The sequence below is a fragment of the Triturus cristatus genome, chromosome 2_1, assembly GCF_964204655.1.
Source record: "Triturus cristatus chromosome 2_1, aTriCri1.1, whole genome shotgun sequence".
In the NCBI taxonomy this organism is placed as follows: Eukaryota; Metazoa; Chordata; class Amphibia; order Caudata; family Salamandridae; genus Triturus; species Triturus cristatus.
In genome coordinates, this window is record NC_140581.1 from 682487027 (window position 1) to 682514300 (window position 27274).

Below are 27274 nucleotides of genomic sequence, written 5' to 3' on the forward strand. Positions count from 1 at the left end.
TGGTCAGGGCCCTGACAATTATTATACAGTTTCAGCACTGCGCATTCATTATCTCTTCGCCTGGAACAGAATTACATCACATTTTGCAAAAAATGAAAACCTGGCACTTCAGTTCAGCCTTCAACCGGCTTTATTTAATCCCTCAGAGCTAGGACTGCCCTGTTTCAGGGTAACAGTGTCTTTACTAAATATTTTTCATTCTTTGCTGTCGTGGTGGGAATATTCTGTAATACTTACTCACAGATAGCAAAGAGACGCCCTCACTAATGTCCTTGTCTGTTTATCACTAGTACAAAGAAGACTTCACATTTCACCACGATTTCTCCTACATGAACTAAAGACGGCCAGATCCCAACAGCTTTATCCATGTTTTTCCTGGAATGCTACCACTGTGGAAATGTTGTCGGATGGTGTGCAATCAGGCAGAAATCTCCTGGAGAGAATTTACACTTCAACAATTCAGTTTAATCAAGCAACACTGTCATTCCTGCACTGCACATATTCACAATCAGAATGTTTCAAAAAGCAAATATAGATTTATTAGATATGCACGCCAAAGAAATTTTAATACAGTGCCTAGACAGTAGTTTGAAAGTTGTAAAAACAAAAAGAACACTGAATTTGAAAGAATAGGGACAATAGTGGATAATATACACCTAAAGTTCACAAATAAAAAAACTGTGTGTTCAGCCACCTATGGACAGCTGGATGCTCCTGCTTCTCGCCATCTGTTTTTTGGGTAAATGGTGAAAAAGGCACAAAAGGTGATGGGACGAATGCTTGCAATAAATCTAACCAATTGCTCGGCATTCCAATCGAGTATTCTTTTTCCCACAATCCCACCTCACTTTGGACCCAGACTTAAGCAAATCAGTCTCGACCATGCTCCAATGGGAACTATCCAGCCTGAACTGCCAGGACAGGTTATCCGTGAACCAGAACAAAAGCAAACTTGGATCAGTTTCACTATTTTTGGAAGGGTGTAACTTGGCTTCATTGCCACAGTGAGCACGGTTCCCACGTCTAGGCATACCCACTGGAACCAAGCTACACTGAGGGGAGGTTGAGAACCAGCAGAGGGTTGGGAACAAGGCCTGGCCCCAGGATGGGCCCTACACCCAAACGTATGAAACCCACGGCCAAAGGCTGTGAGTGTTAGACCCTGCGCCCAACCCCAGGACGCTCACGACCAAAGGCCAAGCGCACTGGGGAGTTGGTTGCAAGTGAGAGGTTGGATGAAGGGTTCGCCTAACCTCATGCCACACACAGTGATTGACATTTTACTTCATCTTAAAAAAACATTGAGATTCACTTAAAAAACAAAGATTAAAGTCAAGTTGTAGTTAGAGATTGTAATTATATCCTACTTTAAATTTGCAAAAAATGTAGAAATTCACAGGTTAAAGTGGCATGCCCTAAAGTAACTATAACATGTGCGCATGCCAAGCACTGCTAATTACCTCACATATTACATCACTCATGAGATGTTGTGTGACATTACTGATAACAGCTCTGCAACATCTGAAATTACGTCATTGATGATAACACTGTTATGTTATGTTACTGAGGTTTATACAGCGTGCAGCTACTCAAAGAGTGTCCCAGCGCTAAACAGACATAATGGCACCCACAGCGATGACCTATGCAGATTGCCGAAAGAGCCAAGTCTTTAATTAATTTTTAATTGAAGGTGGAGAGATCAAGCATAGTGGTTGCTCCAAAGGGAGTTTGTTCTATTTAACCGGCCCCAGATAGGCGAAGGATCTACAGCCTGTTCTGAGCCAGTGGATTTTCGGAACGCTAGAAAAATGTTCAGAAGAAGAATGTAAAGTTCTGGAATCCTATCCCTCAGATTGCCGGCACCTGAGCCATGCAGAGCTTTATGTACCAGGACCATGGATTTTAACAGAATCCTTGTTTTTATGGGATGCCAGTGGAGGGCCTTCAGATGAGAGGACATATGTGTTCTCAGGGGAAATTAAGAAGCAACCGGGCTGCTGAGTTCTGTGCCACCTGAAGATTGTCTAGGAGGTACTATGGAAGATCTAGGTAGAGAGCAGTCCCATAATGTGATTTAGAAGTTATTAGCATTTGGATTACAATTCTCTTGGAACACTCTGACAAAAGGGGCAGGAATTTTTTCACCATCCAAAGCATCCGAAAGCAAGAACCTGTCAGAGCCTGGATCTGTGGTTGAAAGGAGAGGGCACCATCGAATTTAATGCCTAAGTTCTTTATTGAGCCCCGTTGAGAGCCCAGGAGGGCAGCATCCTTCGGCTAGAAGATTCTCCCTAAGTCTGGTCATGATGAACCAAAGATCATATTCTTGATCTTATACGGATTGCTTTTTAACAGATTAATGGCCAGCCCCTTGAACACTTTAGAGAAGCAGTTTTTAATAGCCTCCCCTGCAAACGTTTCTCCCTTTCCACAGGAGAAGAGAAACTGGGTGCCATCTGTCTCAGAAATTACTTTAGCTCCTAAAGACTCCACCAATACTGCTGATGGTGTAAGGTAAAAATGGAACAAATTAAGGCTTAGAGCTGAGCCCTGAGATACAGCTACCATCAATTTGCGCGTTTTGGAAGAGAAAGGAGACATCCAGACCTCTTGGCTTCTTCTGTCGAAAAAAGAGGTAAGCCTATTGAGAGCAATATTCTAAATCCCAATTGCATTGGAGGTGACCAAGGAGTCTTTGGTGGGGACAGTCCAGCATGATCAAGTTGGCCTTGCGCGTCTTACATATTCCACAACTTTTAGGTGCACAGTTTCAGTGCTGAAGTGGGGCCTAAAGCCCAATTGGCTAGGGTAGGAGATTGATCTCCTCCACCGCTTTGTTCGCCATAAGTTGGCAGGGTATGCTCAGACGCGAGTCCCTTAGCTCACTTTGCCACTGGATTCAAGCTAGCCTGGCTGAAGACGGCTGAAATGCCAGAGACCGGTCCTAGGAAGCTTGTTTCCGGTCCAGGGAAGGCATGGCTTGGCAGTTCGGGCTGGACTGTTCCCATGAGGCACAGGGTCAGACTGATTTGCATATGGCCATGTCTGAACTGGGGTGGCAGAGTGGGCTCAAGAACGGTGATGGATCAAACCCAGATCTGTTGACTGGGTGTGAGTGTTTGATTGGTTCTGATGCTCCGTCCATCACCACCCCCTTTTGTAACGGCAGGTGCAGACAGGCTTGCCTTAGGCGTGCCTGCTGCGCCGCAATTCAACAGTATGTGGGCAAAAAAGGCTAGAGTGCGCACAAACCAAAATAGCGCCTCTAGAATGTCCCAACCAGGAAATAAAAGTACCGATAATTCCGATGCCCCCAAAATACATTTTAGCTCCTCCCCCTCCCTCATTTCAACATTTAAAAAGATGCCCTCAGTTAAAAATTGTGCAAGAAGCAAATTATAAACAATCATTCAGTATTTACAGGTCAACACAGAGAGGTGCCGGAGCCTCCCTGCGCATGGTGGGGACACAAGTCTAAGTTACCTTACAGCATGTACGAGTTAAAGTTAACTAAAGTTAACTATAGCTGGTGAATTTCAGTGGTTTTGTTTGTTTAAAACGGAAAGTTTTCACCTAACTATAATGTCCCTTTAACCTTTGTCTTTTTTCAGTGAATATATATATATCTTAATATATATATCTCAATATCATATATCCAATTGTCTGAAGAAAACTAGCAGGCTGCTCTGTAGTTGCTGTAAACTTGTTCTAATTCTTCCCTACCAATCAAAGAAAACCTGAAGTGTTTCGACCTAGCAATGGTGTTCATAGCAGATCAGTTCAATATGCTAAGTTTCGTGCAGATCCTTTTGGGCGAAATAAGAAAAGGGAAAAAGCGTGGCGTTTTCCATTTAGAATAAAAACGGATAAGTTATACCAAACTTGGCATGAAAGTGTTACTTCATTAGACAGTGTACGAGAAATGAGCATTACCAAAACAGGTCTGGTCAGCTTGAAAGGGTTAAAAAGTTAGAGAATATCTTAGTCTGCAAAAGATCCGCAAGTCTGGGTTTACCGAACATCGTGAACACAAATTTAAAAATAAAGAAATTTGATGGGATGCGGGTTTTTTCTTACATCATCCATTATGGGCCCGATGACACAAAGCTGGATCTGTGGACCCGAAGGCTTCAATTGGCTGGCCGCAACTTTGAACAAGCATTTGCAATGAAATCGGTCTTGCATTTGGGAAAGTTAGAGCTCTTGGCATTGAAAATGACAATGTGTTTTACTTTTGTTTTTTTGTTTGCAGTGGAGAACTAGAACATGGGAAATGGGTTGTGTAGGAGGGGAGACGAGTAATATGCTGGTTGAAAATAAAAAGTAACAACATGCTGGAAAAAGCAAACACTCATAGGGAATGCATGATTAAGCAAACCATGTGAAATGTAAGCAGGAACAACATTGTTACCTTAACGCTTTTACACGTATTATTCAGAAACCAGTGAGTGTTTTTGCCTGAAAAGTTAAGGTCGTGACTACAGGGCCCGGCAGGGACCTATTTCAATGTCCATTGCTTATATCCTTACAAAACGTAAGCGGTATGGTTTAAAAAGACCACATCCCTGAACACAGAGGTACACATTTTATAAACTAAAATAAGGAAAACAACCAATAAGGTTCACATTAAACATTTTCCACTCTACATATCAACCAGGTATTGCAGTACCTCCAGGAATGGTGCACTTCTCCACACGGAGAAAACAATGTTGTTCAAAGAAAGACGAGAAAACAAAAGTAGCCCCTTCACTGGCACACTCTGTAAAGTAGCGCTAATGTGTGTGGTTGTGAATAAAACCAATCTAGCCACTTACCTTACTACGTTTATTTTTTGTATTTTAAACTATTTTTCTCTCTGTCCCAAGGATTCACTTTCGAATAGAAGAATGTCTGAAAAAGATGAAATTTGCAGCCAAAGTGTTTCTTTCTTTTTTGGAACCATTTCACAGGGGAACAAATAAAGGAAAAGAGAGGGTAAGAGCTGTTTGTTGAAGTCATCGTTTTCAGCAAGTGAGGGGGAGCGAGACACAGACTGAAAGAGGGGAAATAAGAGGAAGAAAGGGGGTGGGAGCTGCCAGCAGCAGAGCAGGAGACGTGAACACTGTAGGGAGGGGGGATTGGTGTGAGATGAGTGTGGTGAGGGGAAAGGGGTGGGGTTCAACATATTCAGAAGGGGCCCCTACACCATGGTGAGGCAGATAAATCCATGCGATCGGTTGGATTTATTACGAGTGGACCATAGTCGAGCCAAGGAGCAAACCTAATACCGTCTGGTAAGCAAAGAGTTGCATTACCATCCAAAGCATGAAGGGCGACATCCGTGAAGTGGGCGACATGCTGATACACGAGCCGAGGTAAAGCAAAAAAATATTTTTATAAAGAATGCGCAGGAAGGAATATACATAAAAAAAGAGTAAGACCACACGTAACAGGGGCAGTCGGCTGGGAGGGTCTGAAACACCAACAGGCGGGACTAATTAAGCATATCCACCACAAAAGCAGGCATTTAGGAAGGGCACTAACAGGAGCCAATAGGAAAGAAGGGAGGGGCTTTAGGCACATATTCTGAATACAGCATGCCTCGCAGAGCAGTGCATGCGCCCTCTAGGATCGACCTAAAAATTTAATGTGGCTGCAATTAAAAGATGCTCAGTCCCCAATCCTCGAAAATAAAAAACTGAAAACCCCTTATAGGACAGGGAAAGCATCCTCTAACCCCCTTCTCATGAAGAGGGGCCACAAAGGGAACCCGTCCAGGCAAATATCTTTCTGTATGATTGCCACTTCTAAATCGCATTTCTACCCCAAAAAGGGGTTAACTGGCGCTAAATGAAAGCAAGAGGATCAAACAGTTAAACTTGTTGAAAAAGGTACGTTTTCAGAGCGCGTGTCCGGTGCAAGCCTTAGAGAGAGAGTGAGCAAATTCCACCACTTAGCATTGCATTAAGAGAACATGCAACCTCATATTTTACTTCTCTGAAACTTTGAAACAATCAAGAGCATAGACCTAGATGAGCCAAGGGTCAGAGTAGGTTTGTACAAACAAACTTCACTGGACAGATAGGTACGTCCAATGCCCTTGATAGCTTTGTAGGTCAGGCAGGGCCTTTTAAAAGAACATCTCTACTTAATAGGCAGCCAGTAAATAGTGAGCAGGATATGCTTCACCGAAGTCCTACAAGAATGATTAAGAACAACCTGAGCCGCAGCGTTGTGCGCTATATGGAGTCTATTCAAAAGACACTTAGCAAGACCTGAAAGGAGGGAGTTCGCATAATCCAAACGAGAGGAATTGTGTACCTGAACTCAGGTTTTTCACGCAGATGCAGATAGGTAGGGTAGCTAACAAGAATTGCCCATTTTCACTCTCTCAACAGTTTTTCAGGAATATTTGAAATATATATTTATATGTATGCATATGTATATATATGTGTATAAATATATAATTACATGTATACATTTATGTATAATTACAGTGCTTTACTACAAATGCTTCCTCATTATGAAAATCACTTGTATTTCGACACTACAGTACATAAATGACTGCCCATTCGCTTTTGGTTGATACGCTGCGGCTATGTAGGCCGGTGGAAACGCTCAAGTGCTTTAAAACAAGGAGTCTGGCAGGAGTCATTCAGTACCTGTGAGATCTGGGCTCCTGTAACAGGGCAAAGTGCAGCCCCTTTTGCCCGTAGCCCCCATGCACTACTAGAAGTTATGATTATGTGTAGTGAGGCACCAATTTCACAGTCTCCATCCTTGGAAGTCTGTAAGGCAATGTAATGGGGAATACAGGGAGCCGAGCCTCACCGCGGGTACAGTAATCTTCTCTGCTGTGAAACTCAAGGGTGCAAATAATCTCTCCTATGAGAGGAAGTCGATTTAAGAAGTAAGCAAAGGTAGTAATATACATTTAACAACATATGGTTTTCTCAGTGTTGTTCTCATCCCAAGTCATTGAAGAGGTGTCTAGGCAAGAATCAAGTTTGATGTATCTCCACTCTTTCAATGAGTCCCAACAACAAAGACCATAAGAACACGCTAGGATAGTTTTATCAAAGGTGGCCTGCTGTTCACTAAACATTAAACATTTTCCACTCTCCATATCAACCAGGTATTGCAGTACCTCCAGGAATGGTGCACTTCTCCACACGGAGAAAACAATGTTGTTCAAAGAAAGACGAGAAAACAAAAGTAGCCCCTTCACTGGCACACTCTGTAAAGTAGCGCTAATGTGTGTGGTTGTGAATAAAACCAATCTAGCCACTTACCTTACTACGTTTATTTTTTGTATTTTAAACTATTTTTCTCTCTGTCCCAAGGATTCACTTTCGAATAGAAGAATGTCTGAAAAAGATGAAATTTGCAGCCAAAGTGTTTCTTTCTTTTTTGGAACCATTTCACAGGGGAACAAATAAAGGAAAAGAGAGGGTAAGAGCTGTTTGTTGAAGTCATCGTTTTCAGCAAGTGAGGGGGAGCGAGACACAGACTGAAAGAGGGGAAATAAGAGGAAGAAAGGGGGTGGGAGCTGCCAGCAGCAGAGCAGGAGACGTGAACACTGTAGGGAGGAGGGATTGGTGTGAGATGAGTGTGGTGAGGGGAAAGGGGTGGGGTTCAACATATTCAGAAGGGGCCCCTACACCATGGTGAGGCAGATAAATCCATGCGATCGGTTGGATTTATTACGAGTGGACCATAGTCGAGCCAAGGAGCAAACCTAATACCGTCTGGTAAGCAAAGAGTTGCATTACCATCCAAAGCATGAAGGGCGACATCCGTGAAGTGGGCGACATGCTGATACACGAGCCGAGGTAAAGCAAAAAAATATTTTTATAAAGAATGCGCAGGAAGGAATATACATAAAAAAAGAGTAAGACCACACGTAACAGGGGCAGTCGGCTGGGAGGGTCTGAAACACCAACAGGCGGGACTAATTAAGCATATCCACCACAAAAGCAGGCATTTAGGAAGGGCACTAACAGGAGCCAATAGGAAAGAAGGGAGGGGCTTTAGGCACATATTCTGGATACAGCATGCCTCGCAGAGCAGTGCATGCGCCCTCTAGGATCGACCTAAAAATTTAATGTGGCTGCAATTAAAAGATGCTCAGTCCCCAATCCTCGAAAATAAAAAACTGAAAACCCCTTATAGGACAGGGAAAGCATCCTCTAACCCCCTTCTCATGAAGAGGGGCCACAAAGGGAACCCGTCCGGGCAAATATCTTTCTGTATGATTGCCACTTCTAAATCGCATTTCTACCCCAAAAAGGGGTTAACTGGCGCTAAATGAAAGCAAGAGGATCAAACAGTTAAACTTGTTGAAAAAGGTACGTTTTCAGAGCGCGTGTCCGGTGCAAGCCTTAGAGAGAGAGTGAGCAAATTCCACCACTTAGCATTGCATTAAGAGAACATGCAACCTCATATTTTACTTCTCTGAAACTTTGAAACAATCAAGAGCATAGACCTAGATGAGCCAAGGGTCAGAGTAGGTTTGTACAAACAAACTTCACTGGACAGATAGGTACGTCCAATGCCCTTGATAGCTTTGTAGGTCAGGCAGGGCCTTTTAAAAGAACATCTCTACTTAATAGGCAGCCAGTAAATAGTGAGCAGGATATGCTTCACCGAAGTCCTACAAGAACGATTAAGAACAACCTGAGCCGCAGCGTTGTGCGCTATATGGAGTCTATTCAAAAGACACTTAGCAAGACCTGAAAGGAGGGAGTTCGCATAATCCAAACGAGAGGAATTGTGTACCTGAACTCAGGTTTTTCACGCAGATGCAGATAGGTAGGGTAGCTAACAAGAATTGCCCATTTTCACTCTCTCAACAGTTTTTCAGGAATATTTGAAATATATATTTATATGTATGCATATGTATATATATGTGTATAAATATATAATTACATGTATACATTTATGTATAATTACAGTGCTTTACTACAAATGCTTCCTCATTATGAAAATCACTTGTATTTCGACACTACAGTACATAAATGACTGCCCATTCGCTTTTGGTTGATACGCTGCGGCTATGTAGGCCGGTGGAAACGCTCAAGTGCTTTAAAACAAGGAGTCTGGCAGGAGTCATTCAGTACCTGTGAGATCTGGGCTCCTGTAACAGGGCAAAGTGCAGCCCCTTTTGCCCGTAGCCCCCATGCACTACTAGAAGTTATGATTATGTGTAGTGAGGCACCAATTTCACAGTCTCCATCCTTGGAAGTCTGTAAGGCAATGTAATGGGGAATACAGGGAGCCGAGCCTCACCGCGGGTACAGTAATCTTCTCTGCTGTGAAACTCAAGGGTGCAAATAATCTCTCCTATGAGAGGAAGTCGATTTAAGAAGAAAGCAAAGGTAGTAATATACATTTAACAACATATGGTTTTCTCAGTGTTGTTCTCATCCCAAGTCATTGAACAGGTGTCTAGGCAAGAATCAAGTTTGATGTATCTCCACTCTTTCAATGAGTCCCAACAACAAAGACCATAAGAACACGCTAGGATAGTTTTATCAAAGGTGGCCTGCTGTTCACAGAAACGAAAACTGTGACCACCGGAGCAGCATTTCAAGAGACACCTAAACTGAGAGTAACTACACTGGCTCACGCTCCCCAATTCAGACTTTCCTCTAGACGTACAATTTAACAAGAGACCTGCAGTAATGGAGTCACCACGACGTTGGCCTCAGGCTCTATAGAATGAAACTTTAATTTGAAGTGTTTCGATTCTCTTTTAGGATTAGCTTTGGTGCCAAGGTGTGTGTCGATTTTCAGATGACCGTGTGGTCGGCATAAACATTTCTGGAGAGTGAGGGAATTGGTTTAATACACTGCAATACATTCCGCACCAAAATCTCAACGGTGCTTTATCCATACATCTATACAATCCATAGAATAAAATGTAAAATAAATCTACTTTATTACGCATATAAATCCTTTCTGGTGTCTTCCACATTTCCCTTTTGACCTTACTCGTGTCCACGACCAGAAACCCCTTTCGGGGCACAAAATTAACTCCAGCCCATATGAGGGTCTAAACAGGCTGCAGACGATAACACATTTTAAAGTTTAGAATGCACAATTAGCATATACAGTCACCATTCTCGAACAGATGAGGTTAAAAGCGGAATGTATTCTGCATTAATTTCCGATACGTTTAGAAGCGTGTTCCATGTTGAATGTGTATCACGTCAATATGACGCCTGGATCCCTTCAGTATTTAGCATATTCATAGTGGAAAATATCAGTTAATGAGAGAAAAAGAACGAGACAAGAATTAAGATATGATTCAACTTGTGCACAATATGCATTACTTACGATTTGCACATTTATGTACACGTACAAGGTCAAACTGGCCTATTGGACTATCTGACAATGCCAGAGGGGCTGGTCTGACAGGTCAGTGTGTGTAACTTTTTTTTTGGTTGTTTGCGAGTCCGTTTTAAGGTCTGTTGGGCCAGTTTTTTTACTGTTGATTTCAACAAATTTCCACAAAGATTGTCCTCAACAATTACAAATGATTGTGGTTCCTGATAACTTGCAAAACATCTCTAGAGCATGTTTTTACAAGTTCCACGCTGTTGCAAATGCAGTACACTTTTTTAACCATCTGATTCGGCAATAAGTGCCATTTTTAGGGTCGAGCCTACGAGAGCATGAGCAAGTGCATGCATCTCGCTTGTGAGACACTATTGTGTACAAAAAGGGCTTGAAGCCCTCCCATTGCTTACCATTCGTGCGCTTCAGTGCCACTCTTCTTTGCAGCGTTCCTATTTGGTTAGTCCAGCCGAAAGATCACTTCCCATGCTTGCTGTGGAGCATGGATTCAACCTAATCAGTGCCCGTCCTCTGCTCCCAGCGTGATTGACGTACTATTTCTTCTCCCTTCCTACTGCTCATCTTTAGCATTTTTTTTTGCTTAACAAGGCAGTTGGATCTGTGGTTTCTTATCCAAATGTTTTTTTGTGTTTTGTTTACGATTTGGAATGACCGTGCTAATGCACTTGCATCATCATATTATGAAGTGTTTATTGCCTGTAGTGGGGGTCCTGGGCAGCAGTGTATGATAATGTACGTCATTTGCGCTAGTAGGATAAGTGAAGAACAAACTTCTGTCTAATTTTTGCTGGTGCAATCATTTATTTAAACTTTATTTAGTGGACCCCTTTTCTCTCCCTTTAAATGGATAGGATTTGATGAAACAGTGTGGGCTCAACTGATGATTCTTTTCAATTTTAGCATGAAGAAAATACAACCTGTCAATTAAGAAGTCTTTGGCTATTTGTTAAGATATTGCTTGCTCTTCCCTACTCCCCACCACAAAAAAACACTGGCAAAGCCAAACAGCTCTCACATGCGAGAGTGCTATTTTGCTTTGACAATGATTTTTTAGCCATGGCCCATGTTGAACACAGGCCGGCTCAAATGAAAGATTAAAAAAAAAAATTGTAATGTCACAGGCAGCACTGATCACATCATAGCGCTTTTATGAAATGCTTTGACAGACCTCTTTGTAGAAAGCTACCCTTGTGCCTCATGCAGGGAAAAGGGCTTAGTTTTAGGAAAAACATGAGCATGCAAGCTTGTCTGTAAATCTTGTATAGTGCTTGCTCCATAATCCTAGGTAGGCTCTTTCTCATCCGAAGGTGTGCGGACACCTTTGAATTCGGGAAGCTTATAATCGGACATTGCTGTGCCGATGACGAGATTAGAAAGCTGCAGAGAGCTCTGAGGGCAGCAAGGGCTGGCACTTCCTGCCGCGCGCAGTTGTTTCTCCTGCTGCTCTTAGATGGTGGCTGAGGGTGCATATACATATATCAAAAACAAGAAGATGATGGACGGAGTACTGAAACTTTTCAAACACTCACCCCAGTCAAGAGATGTGGTTAAATCCATCATTCTTTTGCTCACCATGCCACACTCTGAAACCGGTCCAAGGATGCTCGTTTCCGGTCCAGGCAGGACCTGGCCTGGCAGTTCGGGCTGGACAGTTCCCATGGGGAGCAGGGTCAAGACTGATTTGCATATGGCTGGGTCCAAACTGGGATGGCTTGGTGAGCAGAAAACAATGGATTTAACCTAGATCTGTGACTGGGGGTGAATGTTTGACAATGTTCATCATCTTTTTGTGTTGCATGTATATACATGCCAACATTTTAGAAGAGGAACGAGAAAGATTCTAAAAAAACAATCGGGAGAATGTATTTACCCCATTACCTTATATTGTACTAGAGGCAATTTAAGTCAGGAGACAGCCAAAATGAAGCCATTTTTTGCTTTAAAATCAGTAGTCTCCTGCCTGAATCGGGTCTATTGGCATGTATGCATGCATGAAATGTATGTGGCAACTGCTCTCCTCTGTGTTTGCGGTTCCAGTTGTGTGTTGAGGAAAATACAAGCTCCTCACACAAACGAAGGTAAGTAAATTATATAGAAAACATGTGTTTTTAGTATGGGTAAACAGCTGTGTGTTGACAACTGCACGATTGGGTGTGGGTGTGAATGTGATAGACTATACAGATAAACAGAGAGCAGATTGAACTCCAAGGGTGCTTGTGAGAACTGTTTGCCTTTGTGTGTGTGTGTAAACAGTGTGCCTGTTTGTGAACAGCGTGCCTATGTGTGCATGAACATTAGCTACTGTGAGCAAACAGTGTGTGTATGTGTGAACTGTTAGCCAGATCAGATCTGAATATAAGTGGATAGTGTTCATGTGTGCAATAAACCATACGCCTGTGTGTGTGAAACAACCATGCACCATAAGAGTAAACCGTGTACCCGTGTGTGAGTGAAACCTCTGTGTGACAGAATGTGAGTCATGAAAGTTGCGCCTCTTCGTGTGCTCTTGCCCTTTGCTCTCGTTGTTGGCTCCTACTATGGAGGTAGTTGGTTGGATCTGTGGTCTGTACCATTTTCTGTAAACTATTTATTGGGATCTCATATTCCTTCAATCTTCTCGTCCTCCGCTATTCTTTCTAATCTCTTTCCCAAAGTAGCCTTCTCTTTGCCCTATTTTTCTTCTGACTGCCCCCACCCTCTGTGGCCTATTGCTCATCCTACCCCCATTTGCCCAACCTACTTCTGTTTGCCAACGCTGTGCCTCTTTTGCCCCTTCTATGCCTTTTGTGAGCCATCTGCATTTCCCCTTCTTCAGAACGTCCAATGTTTTCAGCTTCTTTTACTTCCCTCCCTTCTTTTGCCTCTTCTCCCAATTGCCTTCTCTATACTCGAATCCTTATACATCTGCTGCCTCCTCCTTTTTCCATCTAACTCTTCTTTTTAGCCAGCTCTCTTTCCCCACTTTGGCATTCAATCAGCCACTATTGTTTTTCCCCCTCCCAAACCTATGCGTCCTATCTGCTCTCTTGTGCTTTCTCTCTACCTGTACTATATCAAAAGCTAAGGTTCACTCGAGAGAGACAAAAATAAGTAAGAAATAGAGAACCAACCCAAGGTAAGTAAAAAATGATGTTATGTATAAATACAAAGAATAATATTCTATTATAAAATGACTTCACACACACAATGGCAAATTGCAAACAGAGAAAATATTTAAATAGACAAAGATATTCATACAATAATTCAAAGTAAAAGAATCAAACAGTACGGCACACAATCAAGGAATTCTGGTGCAATCAAGACAAAATAATATATAATAAAAAATAATAGGCTGCAGAAACTCAGACAAATTACTGTCTGATAATCAAATGAAAGAATCACATGTTCACTTGCAGATGAACGGTTGCAACTTGAACCGATTTAGACAGTCCGTATTATTTAAGAGAAAATCGACGTTTCAGCCCATAGGTAAACTTGACCAGGGACATCATCAGGACAATGCATCACAAGGACATTAAGTGGAAAGCAACCTAAGGAGTTCCATGATGGGTGAAAGAAAAATGACAATCGCAAAACATAAGCCAAAAAAAGGTTCTTCGCATGGAAATTTCAAAATTATAATCCAGTCAATTTCAGAATGGGTCCACGAAGGCAGGGCCCTACACCAAGGAAAGGGACTGCAAGGATAGATGTTTATAACCTCTATTTCTTACTCATTTTTGTCCCTCCCGAGTGAACCTTAGTTTTTGATATAGTATTATTCCCCTGGTTCTTAGGCTTACAGGGTCGACCCTGTATATTCTAATTCTCTCTACCTGTGTCCCACCTTTCCTGTGCTCTTTGCCACCCTTTCCCTAAACTTCACCACGTCCCTCTCATCTCTGCCCTCCTTCCATACTGGGCTCATTTTCTCACGACCCTTCATTTCCTGGTGTCCATTTTCCCTGCTCTGTCCCACATCCCTCTATCAATCCCACCTCATCCTGCTTTTCCCTCAGTCCTCAATGTCCTTTAAAAAAAAGCACTATAACGCACTCAACAATGGCCGTGTGATAGCACTTAAAAAAAAATCTTTCAACCATGCACCAAAGCAGAGCTGCTGAAAACATGGCAGAAAAAACACTGAGAAAGCCAAAAGCTCGTACATAGGCGAGACCTATTGGCTTCGGCAATGCTTGATATTTTGGTGCCCGGGCCTATTTTGTATTCGAGCCCGGCTTTGTACACATGCATTATAAAGAAGTTGCACAACAATGCCTCATTTCATACACGTAGACGCCAATGAACACTTGGCCTCCCTCTAAATCCCCCGCAGTGCCGCATTCATCGGTGTCTTTGTCCTACCTATTTAATCTTTCGGTTTCCACTTCAAACTCGCGGATTTTGCTTTCAGAGATGGCCGAGCCATGGGAGTAGAGCGTCTGAAAGATTTCCTGGATGTTGGAGCAGTCTTGCAAGGAGTGGGCCAAGTGCTCTGCTACACTGCTGGAGACCTGCAAGGGGAGGGGGAGAGAGATATTCATCCATTGCTGAATGCACCGCACAGTGCCTGGAATGCAGCCGGCGCACCGAAGAGAGGGGCGCCCATCCACACACACCGCCTTCTGCTATTATTGCCTGCAATGTCCTTTTTTTTAAAAAAAACATTGTTTTAAACGTTTTCTTGAGAGCGAAGTAGGCCAGTGTGGGACACTGCATATGGTTACCATGAATAAACAGAGTTCTCTCCATATTTTTTTATTTTTCTTTTAGATGTTCTTATTAAAAGACAAGTTAAAATACATTTCCTATAGACACATCACAGCAATCGTGTTAGTTAATTTACATGTTAATAAAAAATACATTCATATTACCCCCATTTAAAGAGCTGTAATTCATTGCAGCCTAAAAATACGCCTGCACATGTCATTTTTCTACCACATTACACCTTTCTTTTACAAATAGCATACAAAGAATTTTGATGATTTGGCCTTACCGAAAAAAAAATGGGACTTCCTGTCAGTTTATAACATATTGTAACAAGGTTGGCTTTATAGGTGGCCGCATGATAACATCATAATGCCCAGGAAATAAGAGGAATAGCATGAGGTCATCATCACCAGCAAGAAACCACTGCACTGAGCAGACCCACGCTATGCTCATAGGGTACTAGCAGTTTGTGGGAGAACATTCAATTTTAACACAGGCCACAGCAGATCTTAGTTAAAATGACTGTGTAAAAATACTGTTCTCTTTCCATTTGCAACATGAAGACAAGCGGAACGCCTTTAACCATTCCAATTCCTGTATTTGGGAAAGCTATTGAATACATGGTTCCATTTTCTGATGTAAGACTTTGTACAATTTGGACAAAAATCTGCGTCAAGAGCGTCTTGCCTCCCCAGGTTTGCAGTATGCAGTCTATTAGCAAAATTATTGGGCCTCGTTGGTTAGACATGCCAGCTGAAATTTTTAGTAGACTGTTTTTTTTTATTTAATAATGCAATTAGTGTTTTTGTACGATCTACAACCCACTGGCAGCAGCCTCTAAGCACTTTCCGTCAGATATATTGGTATGACAATAGATTGACAAGAGCCATTAACCATGCATGCTGCTGCCAAGAAGGCCATGCCTTAAAGAAAAGACAGCAGTGCCAGAGATTTCACCTTGTTGGGCGAAAGGCTGGGGCATCTAACCAGCAGGCCTCAGAAGAGGGCAGGGTGGCTAGCTCACTGGAATAGCTAACCACGAGTCCACTTAAATAGGTTTTTAGGAACATTCTGAATCCGGAAAAGTCCTTCAGTTTGTTCAGTTATTGAGAGAATGGAGACTGACGCCTATCCCTTTGATAAATAAGGGCAACTATTACATCCATGTGGAAGTTGAAAAGAACAGGGACGGTAATGAGGCGTGGGCTACTTCATAGCCAACAGGGCCTTTGCTGCCCCTTGCGGACTCCGTCCAAATTAATTGAGTTAGGTTGGACTGAAAGCAGGAGGTCCCCTGTCTCTATACCCATGCTGCAGGAGATTTTGTCTACTGGAGCACCAGCTGTTGAGAGGGTGAGTAAGTGGGTACTGCTGCTGCAGATCAATCAACTGAGTAAATTGATGTCGTTATTTACTACTGTATCAAGGGTGAGCCCATCATTGACACGGACCTAAAATAGTTTTGTTTTAGATGCGTTTTTCTTGTAAGACATCATGAGTCAGTCTATCAACAGGAAACTGGTCATCTGTTGGCAAATGCTAGGGTGATTAAAATCTAGTGATTATTGTAATGTCTACAAAGGGACTCGTGCCAGCTTCAGGGTGCCAGGCAGTTTACCGTTCAAATATTGCATGACCCCAGGCCGGCTACAAGTCTCTCTTAACGGGTACCACTGGGTCAGGAAAAGGCACCGAGCTAAAGCTGACGTGTACATGATATACTCGGAACATCCCAAGGCTTAGAATGTGTTGAATGAAAGGAAGAAAACACGCCGAGGCTTCGAAGTCAGGCGAATAAGTGAAAGCATGTTCTACTTTGCAAAAAATAGCAAATGATGCTGGCTGCTTCGGAGCCTGACCCGGGTGTTTGTCGTTAAGCCGGTCCATTCATGCGACTTCCAGTGTGTATCCCATCTGTGCACCAGGCTCCCCCCAGCCCACATGTGGCCTCAACAGTGAGCCTGGGCATTCAGGAGTTAACATTGCTCATCGTCCAGGCCGCTGCACTTGCTTCAGTGACTGACAGCATTTCTATTAAAAAACTAATTCGCAAAGAAACAAAACAATACATCTTTTTGGTTGAGTAAATACCAAACTGCTGCCACTAAGGCCGGACCGGCGCCAGCCTTCTCGGGTGCCCTCTCCTCTGACATCAATCATTACAGCTTAAATTAGATATGGAGGGACCCTGCTCTCTGGCTGCTCATCCTTGGCAGGGGGTGCCTGGGAAGCGCCTGCTCCTGTCCTCCTGGGATCAGGATTAAGAAAGCAACATTTCACCAGTGGAGCCCAACACCACACACACATTGTGCTACATGAAACCCGCAGAGGACTGCTTCTCATCCGGCTTAGACAGTGAGCCTCGATCCTCGCTCGCAGAGAGGGCACTGCGCGTGCGTGATAAGGTGTTAGAGAGAGGCAGGCCCTTTTTGGTGAACGGCAAAACAGAAAAGTGCGAGTTATCAGTTGCAAGATACTCACAGGAGTTGTCAATGTTGAGGACCCTGAAGTAGTTTACACCATTGCAATATATTATAAATACATTTAATGGAGCTACTTCAGACAGCATATATTTTAAGATAAATCTCAAATGGCAGTCGAAATAAAATGTTACAATTTTTCTAAAATAGTACTGACATGCGAAAAATGTAGACCATTGACCAAAATATCCTACCTACCTCCTTACCCGCCCCCATCCGCTGCAGTACCAAATCAGCCCCATGCTCAGGGCCCGTGCCCTCTCCATTGCCTGTATTCAATTCACTATAAGCAGGCTGGTGTAAAGATGTCTCACAATAGATAAAATGATGATGATTTCATTCGGATTTAGAGACTGATGCAAAAAAGAAAAAAAAGACATTGGACTCAAAATATATATACCAAGCATTGATAAAGCCAATCGGACTCACTTAGCCAGCGTTGGGTGAGTGATGCAATTAGCTTTGCCATGTTAAAAGTATAGAAAGCAATGAAAACACTAGTTTCTATACTTTCAAGATGGCCGCTGCCTTGTCCTGTGTATTGCCTTGTCAAATGCGTGGCCACAATGTGATAACACAACACACGTTAGCCACTGCTACTGGGTTTACCAATGCCAGATGAGTTTAAACGCCTCAGCAGTGACGTGAGTATAGGAGGAGGGTGGGACCTTCAATTTTTTTCTGTGTACAGGGAGGCGGGAGGGAATTTAGTTGTTGGCACTGATGTATTTACATAATTTAGAGATACTCACTGCAACGGTTTGTAACAAGCTTATTACTGCTGCCACTGTTATGAATATACTTGTTGGAGATATGTCAGCAAAGTAATGATCATACTGTAATATGTTGCTCTTATATTATTCTGGCAATGTAACACTCAATGTCATGTTGGTTTGTTAACCTTGAAAACCAATAAATAGGTTTTGTTTTTAAAAAGAAAAACCTCAGCAGTGACAAATCCAGTAGCAGCTACCACCATGAAGACGACTGGATAGTGCAACTAGGCAACACCGAGGGCATTGCAAAGCCTGCCGTCAGGCACCCGACACACCGCTAAGGAGCATCAGATGAGAGGATGTTAGGGGAGAGATGGGATGACCAGAACATTCAGAGCAGCAACAAGGTCACCTTCCGGCTCCTGGCATGTTGCCCGAGTATGGTGAGTGAGGATGGAAGAGGGGAGGTGAGAGATGGGAACAGTCTTTAAGAGTCAAAGAAAAGAGCGCGCACACATCCTGAAAAACAAGACATACTAATACAGAGTGCTAAACAAGTGATTAAATATATATATTTTTTAAAACAGAAAAATGTTCCACAGTGTCAACAGTGGAAGGCTACACCTTAGCCAATCAAAAGCAAGGGTAAATATGCTAGGCTCCTGGGGAGAGACAAAAACAGAATAGGTAGGAAAGCCCCAAATACAAAGCAGGGAACAAAGATTGACAAGAAAGCCATCCAATCATGAGGAAAGGTTGACTTTGCATAGTATTGTAAAAACACTGTCAACAACAGTCTGTCGTGTGACCACAAAAATAAAATTCTGAGAACAAAATAACTACACAATTGACTACAGAATCAATGAGAGACTTGGACATCTCAGTATTTTCTGTAGCGTCCATAAGGTCCCATGCTACCAAATTCCTACCATCCCATTTCTTTGATACCACCACAAAGACTACTGTCTATGCACCTTGAGAGTCCCCTTCTTGGATTGGCCCTCTCAGGCAAAGCAACATTTCCAAAGCCATGATGGTCACAAATGGGTACACTGGTTATAAATCCAGACCTTTTCAGTCACATGAAGGTACTGAACACAACTGCCCTTATCAAGTATCGATCCACTGGATGCAAATGTTAGTAACTCAGCAGGAGCGAAGGCTAGCTTAACCATTGGATATCTCCATGCTATTGCCATTTAAGCAGTCAGACCCACTTTGGATGTATTGGCTCTGCGTAAAGACTATGACTAGCTGATAATAACAAATATTACCCAGGTAGCAACTTATGGTGATGGTCAGGGTAAGGGCAAGCTCCCTTTTCTGAATGATATAGATTCACATCACAAAATTATTATAATTAACTCAAATATCAAGATCCATCGCAAATCTTTAGGCCATATCCCCTGAATGTGAACTACACCTCTGCCATAAATGTCCAGTATATACTCAAAGTTGTCAGCTTATCCCGTTCTCACTTTTAGGTAGGAACAGCTTTTGAAAATGGCAATTTAATAACTCGATCTATTGACAAATATTCCTGAAAAAACAGAATTATATTAAAAAAATCCATAAGGCAGGTTGAGCAGTCCAGATAAAATATATCTAAAAGCCTGTGATAAGAAGGCAACATTTGCTTCAACCACATAAAGAACTCAAACTAAAGAGGTCAGAGACTGGTAATTAGGTTCAGTCTGCCAGGCAAAATTATGTCAATTTAGACTGTAGTCTTTAAACAATCCACTCTTCTTCCAACGACAATTACATAGAAAATAAATACTCATAAGCCATACCACAATTTACAATATTATATAGCCTTTTAAAACGCTGAACTCACATTTTAATGTATCCATTATAAAAACTAACAGCCACCCTATTACAATAAATCACCCTTCTTTAGAGCTCTAGACTTGAAAATAGTCCTCCTACAGGGCACATTTACACTTAAAAGGTTGTCGAACTCACTAAAATAGACCATCTTTTAAAAAAACCCTTGACCACTATTAGAAATCTTCCAATTACACAGGCAACTTCCAATTATTTCATATTTAATAAAAGGTCAAGTGCTTGTTTGCGATTTAAGTTTACTTCTGTAAGACTGTTTTCTTTACTTCAAAATAATTTTATTAAGTTTCAGAAAAGAAGGTACAAAAAAAGTAAGGATGACAAAGTAAGGGATGAAAACAAAGAAATGAAAGGGGGCAAATAATACACAGTAAATCTGAATCATTGTTTCATGGAACAATTTGGTACAGTTATTACATTGTTGAACATAGGGTAAAGTATGTAATGTAATAAACTATGCAGTGTACCATTATTTTTCATACAATTGACAGCTTTATGGGGTGAGATAGAGATCGAGAGTTTACTTGCAGATTGGGAGAATTGGGCACATGGTTGGGTTAGGGTGGAGCAAAGAGAGAGGGGGTAAGAGTAAGAGAGCGGTTGGGGATATGCACGTTTATGGTGGTTTGTTAGTAGCAAAGTAGTTATCCAGAGATTCCCAAATAGGTCGGAATTGTGATTTCCAGAAACAGTGTTGTAGTGCAATATTTTCCGCCCCTCTAATGTATATTAGCCAATGAATCCAGGCTTAAAATAAAGCCTTAAGTATTCTTCCAATTAGATAAAACTATTTTGATTGTTGATCGTAGTAGCCGGTCTAGTAGGGTGCAATCTGAGGGTTGCTTAATGCAGGTGTCGAGGAAACCTTTAATGAGGAAGGAAAATTCTTTCTTGGGTTTGATATTTAAATAGTTTAGAGATAAAAAAGAAAACTTTGTCCCAGAAGGGAATCAATGATTTGCAGTGGAGTATTAGGTGAGCAAGGTCTCCTTTCTCTTCTCTGCAGTTCCAACAGATTGGTTTTCTAAGATTTGCAGTCATTGGAGGAGGGATGGAGTCCAGTAGACTTTATGTAGTAGCCAATATTTGGTATGGGAGAGTACTGGGGAGATTTCGTGGTGGTGACTGATTTCCATATGTTGTTCCAATCGGATTCTGATATAGGATTGTTGGAGGAATGAGAGTCCAAAAAACATGTTATGTTATTGTTTAATTTCTTCCTCTTGGGGCATAGCAGCTGGTAGAAATTGGATACTTGGTGGCCCAATTTGTTAAATTTATAGATACGTGATGGGAGGGATGGGCCCCTATAGTGGTTCTTAGATTGGAAATGGCAGCTTTAAGTTTGAGGAAGTTATACAATTCTGGACGCTCCAGCTGGAATTGTGATTGTAAATTTGTAAAGGATAGTGGTGAAGATTTAGATTCAAGCTGTTGGGGGAAGAAGATCCCTCTGCTAATCCATGATGACCAATATAGCATTTTCCCTTCATATTTAATGTTCGGGTTGTTCCAAAGAGCCGGTTTTAAAAATGTTTTACATATTGATAAAAACCTATAGCAATCTAATAAAAGATGTACCCATTCACACTTTATTCCCCCTCCGCACGTACATTTTTCTTCATCATCTTTGATCACAGATTTTATCATTTTATTTTCATAACGCAGGTTTATTCCAGCACTGCATTTCAGAACTCCCTATCTAAGCAAAGGATTAGCCAATTCCTCAAAATATGGGGAACGGGAACCAACAAATGCCTCCCATGCTTTCCTGCGAAACTGGACGACTGTTTTTCCACTTAGATATCGCATGTCCTGTTTCCTGGCACAATGTTTTGTCAATATATGCAGCTCAAACTTGGAAATATTAAGTTGCTTGAGTTCAGTGACAGTCTTGATATCTCGCCCAAAAACCTCCTAGCTTATTTTGTCCATCTCAGGTCGCTATGTAAAATCTCTTTTTTGAAGTGGGTGGATTTTTAATGGAAATCTTCCCTCATCATTCCAGACCAAAACCGCATCTCAATAGCATACGCTAGATAACTCCATCCGGTAAGCTGTGTTCCCATTCTTATGGCCTGTAGCATGGCTCAGGCTGGTACGGCTAATAATCTCTTTAAACACCTCACCTCCTCATAGTTCTAGTCTACTTTACCACTTAAACTTAAAAGTTCTGCTCCGTACCGGAATTGAGGCCAAATCATAGCACTATAGGCTGACAAAATTGGGCGTAAAGAAGGACCTCCAGGTCTGCCATTAAACTGCTTTAATCGTCCTAATGAGGAAGGACAATGCTCTTGCTTTCAGCAGTTCGATATGCTCTTTCCAGTTAAATTTTTCAACAAACCACATTCGCAGGTATATATATATTTTTAACCACTTCAATTTTGTTTTCTACCAGAAACCAACTGTAATTTGTTTCACCTTTTGCCAATACTAAGACCTTTGTCTTGTCCATGTTCACCGTAAGCTTCTTCCTAAGACATAAATCCTAAAACACCTTGAATTTCCTTTGTAGACCTAATGCCGTTATGTCTATTATCACTACATCGTTTGCATATAAAAAACATGCACGACAATAATTTTGCAGCTCAAATCCGCTGCTTCCTTTAAGATAGTAGGTAGATCTGCTAAAATTATTGAAAAAATAGAGGAGCCTAAATACAGCCCTGACACAAGCTGTTATTAATATTTATTTTCTAAGGGCGCGTGCCATCCATGTCCACTATCACCTGCGCCTAATTGTCATTAGGTAGTTCTTGTAAAATTTAAAGTAGCTGCTTAAAGATATCGAAATGAATTAAGGTTTCCCATAACAACTTATGACCTACCGGGTCAAATGTATAACAAAAGTGAACTAAACAATAAATCAATTTCTCTCCCTTTGCTCTACAGACTTCCTTTCCATCGCCCCAAAAGCAAACACAATAGTCTAATGTTGAGTGGTCATCTTTAAAACCCCGTTGTTCTACAGGAATTATATTATTTGTTACAACTCAATTTTTCAATAATTGCAAAAGTAGTATTGAGAACAAATCCCCCCTTCACCTAACAGGCTGATCAGATAGAGGTTTTTAGGGGCCCTAGCATCTTCTTTTTAGGTCGAAACCGACTAGACCGCTCAACTGTCTGGTTTGATAAAGACATCTTGGGGACATTCATAAAGCTTTCCTGGGAATGAATTCTTCCCATCGCTTAATAGTGGCTTTGTGGTTTGTAACTGACATTTGCGTGCTTTCTATTTGCTGGCTCTATTTGTTTTAGGCTGTCCAGCTTGAGGTCGTCCCTTCCCTTGCCCAAAGCCTATTTAGTGTATACATCCACCAGTACTAGATATGTGTAAACAAGCCTTTAAATCTTGTTATTATCATGTCATATTTGCTGTGCATATAAAGACAGAGGTCAGATGTCAGGCTCTGTCTTTCAGGGAGGTTGGTGTTTACATTTCTTTCTCTGACTTCAAAGTGAGTGGATCTGTGTGACAATCATGCTGGCTACTGAGGGGGTTTGCAGGAGGAGCTGCTTGAGGAATGCTGTACGATGTTAATTTCTTTTTCTAGCACACAACAAAATTTAAATGTCTGTAAATAAACTATTAAGATATTTTAGAATATATCAGAATTAGAAAAGCACACATGTTGCACTTTTTGTGGTAATTCTTAAGTATGGTGGAAACAAATATTTTAATAATATCAAAATAAATCAATTCACTAGGTGACGACATTTCCACACATGATCGTTTATGTGCTGTATACTTTTATCAATGAAACAAGGGTGCCGATTACGATCCGGTAAAAAAATTCCCCGTACGACTCGTATCCGGTCTTTTTACCGTACGAATCGTATAAGTGCCGTACAAACTGCCAATTACGATTCGCATGGGAAAAAGTCCATACGAATCGCATTGGGAATTATTCCCCACACGTCCTCGGGTCGGAAAATGTGTCCGACACGTCCACGGACGATTTACCGTACAAATGTGAAAAGTGAAGTCCGACCGCGGAATTACGATCCATCCCGTGCGTCCGATGTTACAACCGTATGGAAAAAACACCGTCCGCACCGAACTCCCATAGCAACCATGGAGACATGTGCCCGCATACGCGCCCGACACTCCCCCCAGCCCCCGTAAGTTCGAGTCGTACCGGGGTGTACATACACGGGGGGTTCGACACGTACAGGGGTGTAGATACACGGGGGGTTCGACACGTACAGGGGTGTACATACACGGGTGGGGGTACGACTCGAACGTACAGGGGTGTACATACACGGGGGTTTGACACGTACAGGGGTGTACATACACGGGGGGTTCGACACGTACAGGGGTGTACATACACGGGTGGGGGTACGACTCGAACGTACAGGGGTGTACATACACGGGGGGTTCGACACGTACAGGGGTGTACATACACGGGGGGTTCAACACGTACAGGGGTGTACATACATGGGGGGTTCGACACGTACAGGGGTGTACATACACGGGTGGGGGTACGACTCGAACGTACAGGGGTGTACATACACGGGGGTTCGACACGTACAGGGGTGTACATACACGGGGGGGTTCGACACGTACAGGGGTGTACATACACGGGTGGGGGTTCGACACGTACAGGGGTGTACATACACGGGTGGGGGTACGACTCGAACGTACAGGGGTGTACATACACGGGGGTTCGACACGTACAGGGGTGTACATACACGGGGGTTCGACACGTACAGGGGTGTACATACACTGGGGGTTCGACACGTACAGGGGTGTACATACACGGGGGTTCGACACGTACATGGGTGTACATACACGGGGGTTCGGCACGTACAGGGGTGTACATACACGGGTGGGGGTACGACTCGAATGTACAGGGGTGTACATACACGGGGGTTCGACACGTACAGGGGTGTACATACACAGGGGAGTTCGACACGTACAGGGGTGTACATACACGGGGGGTTCGACATGTACAGGGGTGTACATACACGGGGGGTTCGACACGTACAGGGGTGTACATACACGGGTGGGGGTACGACTCGAACGTACAGGGGTGTACATACACGGGGGTTCGACACGTACAGGGGTGTACATACACAGGGGGTTCGACACGTACAGGGGTGTACATACACGGGTGGGGGTTCGACACGTACAGGGGTGTACATACACGGGTGGGGGTACGACTCGAACGCACAGGGGTGTACATACACGGGGGTTCGACACGTACAGGGGTGTACATACACGGGGGTTCGACACGTACAGGGGTGTACATACACTGGGGGTTCGACACGTACAGGGGTGTACATACACGGGGGTTCGACACGTACATGGGTGTACATACACGGGGGTTCGGCACGTACAGGGGTGTACATACACGGGTGGGGGTACGACTCGAACGTACAGGGGTGTACATACACGGGGGTTCGACACGTACAGGGGTGTACATACACGGGGGGTTCGACACGTACAGGGGTGTACATACACGGGGGGTTCGACATGTACAGGGGTGTACATACACGGGGGGTTCGACACGTACAGGGGTGTACATACACGGGTGGGGGTATGACTCGAACGTACAGGGGTGTACATACACGGGGGGTTCAACACGTACAGGGGTGTACATACACGGGGGTTCGACACGTACAGGGGTGTACATACACGGGGGGTTCGACACGTACAGGGGTGTACATATACGGGGAGGTTCGACACGTACAGGGGTGTACATACACGGGGGGGTTCGACACGTACAGGGGTGTACATACACGGGTGGGGGTACGACTCGAACGTACAGGGGTGTACATACATGGGGGTTCGACATGTACAGGGATGTACATACACTGGGGGGTTCGACACGTACAGGGGTGTACATACACGGGGGGGTTCGACACGTACAGGGGTGTACATACACGGGGGTTCAACACGTAGAGGGGTGTACATACACGGGTGTGGGTACAACTCGAACGTACAGGGGTGTACATACACGGGGGTTCGACACGTACAGGGGTGTACATACACGGGGGGTTCGACACGTACAGGGGGGTACATACACGGGGGTTCGGCGTGTACTCACGGGGGCTGGGGGGGTACGGCGCGTACTCACGGGGGCTGGGGGGGGTACGGCGCGTACTCACGGGGCTGGGGGGGGTACGGCGTGTACTCACGGGGGCTGGGGGGGTACGGCGCGTACTCACGGGGGCTGGGGGGGGGGGGGTACGGCGCATACCGGGCCCCCTATTCTGGTCGTTTTGCGGCGTACTTCGCTTTTCCGGCACTTTTTGGGTGCCGTAAAAATATTGCCGTCCTGACTGCTGTCGGTTCGAATCGTACTTCCTGGGTCGTGAAACGCTGCCTGACAGCGTCCCGACGTCACGTCGGGGCATTCCCGGATCACATTCGTATGTATATTTTCGTCGGACGGTGTTTTTTACGATTCGTACGGAAATGGTGTTTCCGTGCGAATCATACTTCCATGTTTGTAAAGTTTTACAACCGGGTACGAGTCGGACGGAGAAAACGCTCCGACCGACGGTTCGTACCCGGTTTTTCCAGGATCGTAATCGGCACCTATATGTCTGTGCAAATGCAATGATCATTTCAAGTGAAGAACTGTGGCAGTGTGCTACCACACCATACATATTCCACTTTACGCCAGTCCACTCTAATCTGCACCACTCCACTCCATGCCAGTCCACATTGTGTCACTGTACTCCACTCTGCACCACTCCAAACTACACCACTTCACTCTACGCCTCTCTACTCTAAGCCTATGCACTCTACCCAACACTACTCTACAATGCACCACTGCACTCTTCGCCATTGCACTCTACATTACTCCTCTCTACAACATTGCACTCTATGCCATTCACCTCTACGGCAATGCACTCTACTCTGCACCACTCCACTCTACTCCACTCCACTCTGCAACACTTTACGCCTCTGCACTCTATGTAATTGCACTCTACGCCACTCTATTCTACTTCGCACCACTGTACGCTATGACACTGCTCTCTATGGTGCTTTACTCTGTGCCATTCTACACCACTTCACTCCACGCCAATGCACTGTACGCCACTCTACTATACAGTACTGTACTCTACGACACTCTACTCTGCAAGACTGTACACTCCCCCACTAAACTCAACACACCACTAGTCTGTGCTGCTGCACTCTACGCCACTGCACTCTACTTTGCACCACTCAACTCTATGCCACTCTATGCA

General features: G+C 43.5%; 1 protein-coding gene across 3 annotated transcripts in view; it reads right to left on the reverse strand.

The window, feature by feature from the left end:
• Nucleotides 1-27274, reverse strand: part of MCC (MCC regulator of Wnt signaling pathway) — a 1374593-nt gene that overhangs the window by 237241 nt on the left and 1110078 nt on the right. For all 3 annotated transcript variants that reach the window (XM_085632616.1, XM_085632618.1, XM_085632617.1), the window contains one exon: nucleotides 14683-14831. In XM_085632616.1, coding sequence (XP_085488742.1) covers nucleotides 14683-14831 — 149 coding nt within the window. The remainder of the gene's footprint in view (nucleotides 1-14682; nucleotides 14832-27274) is intronic.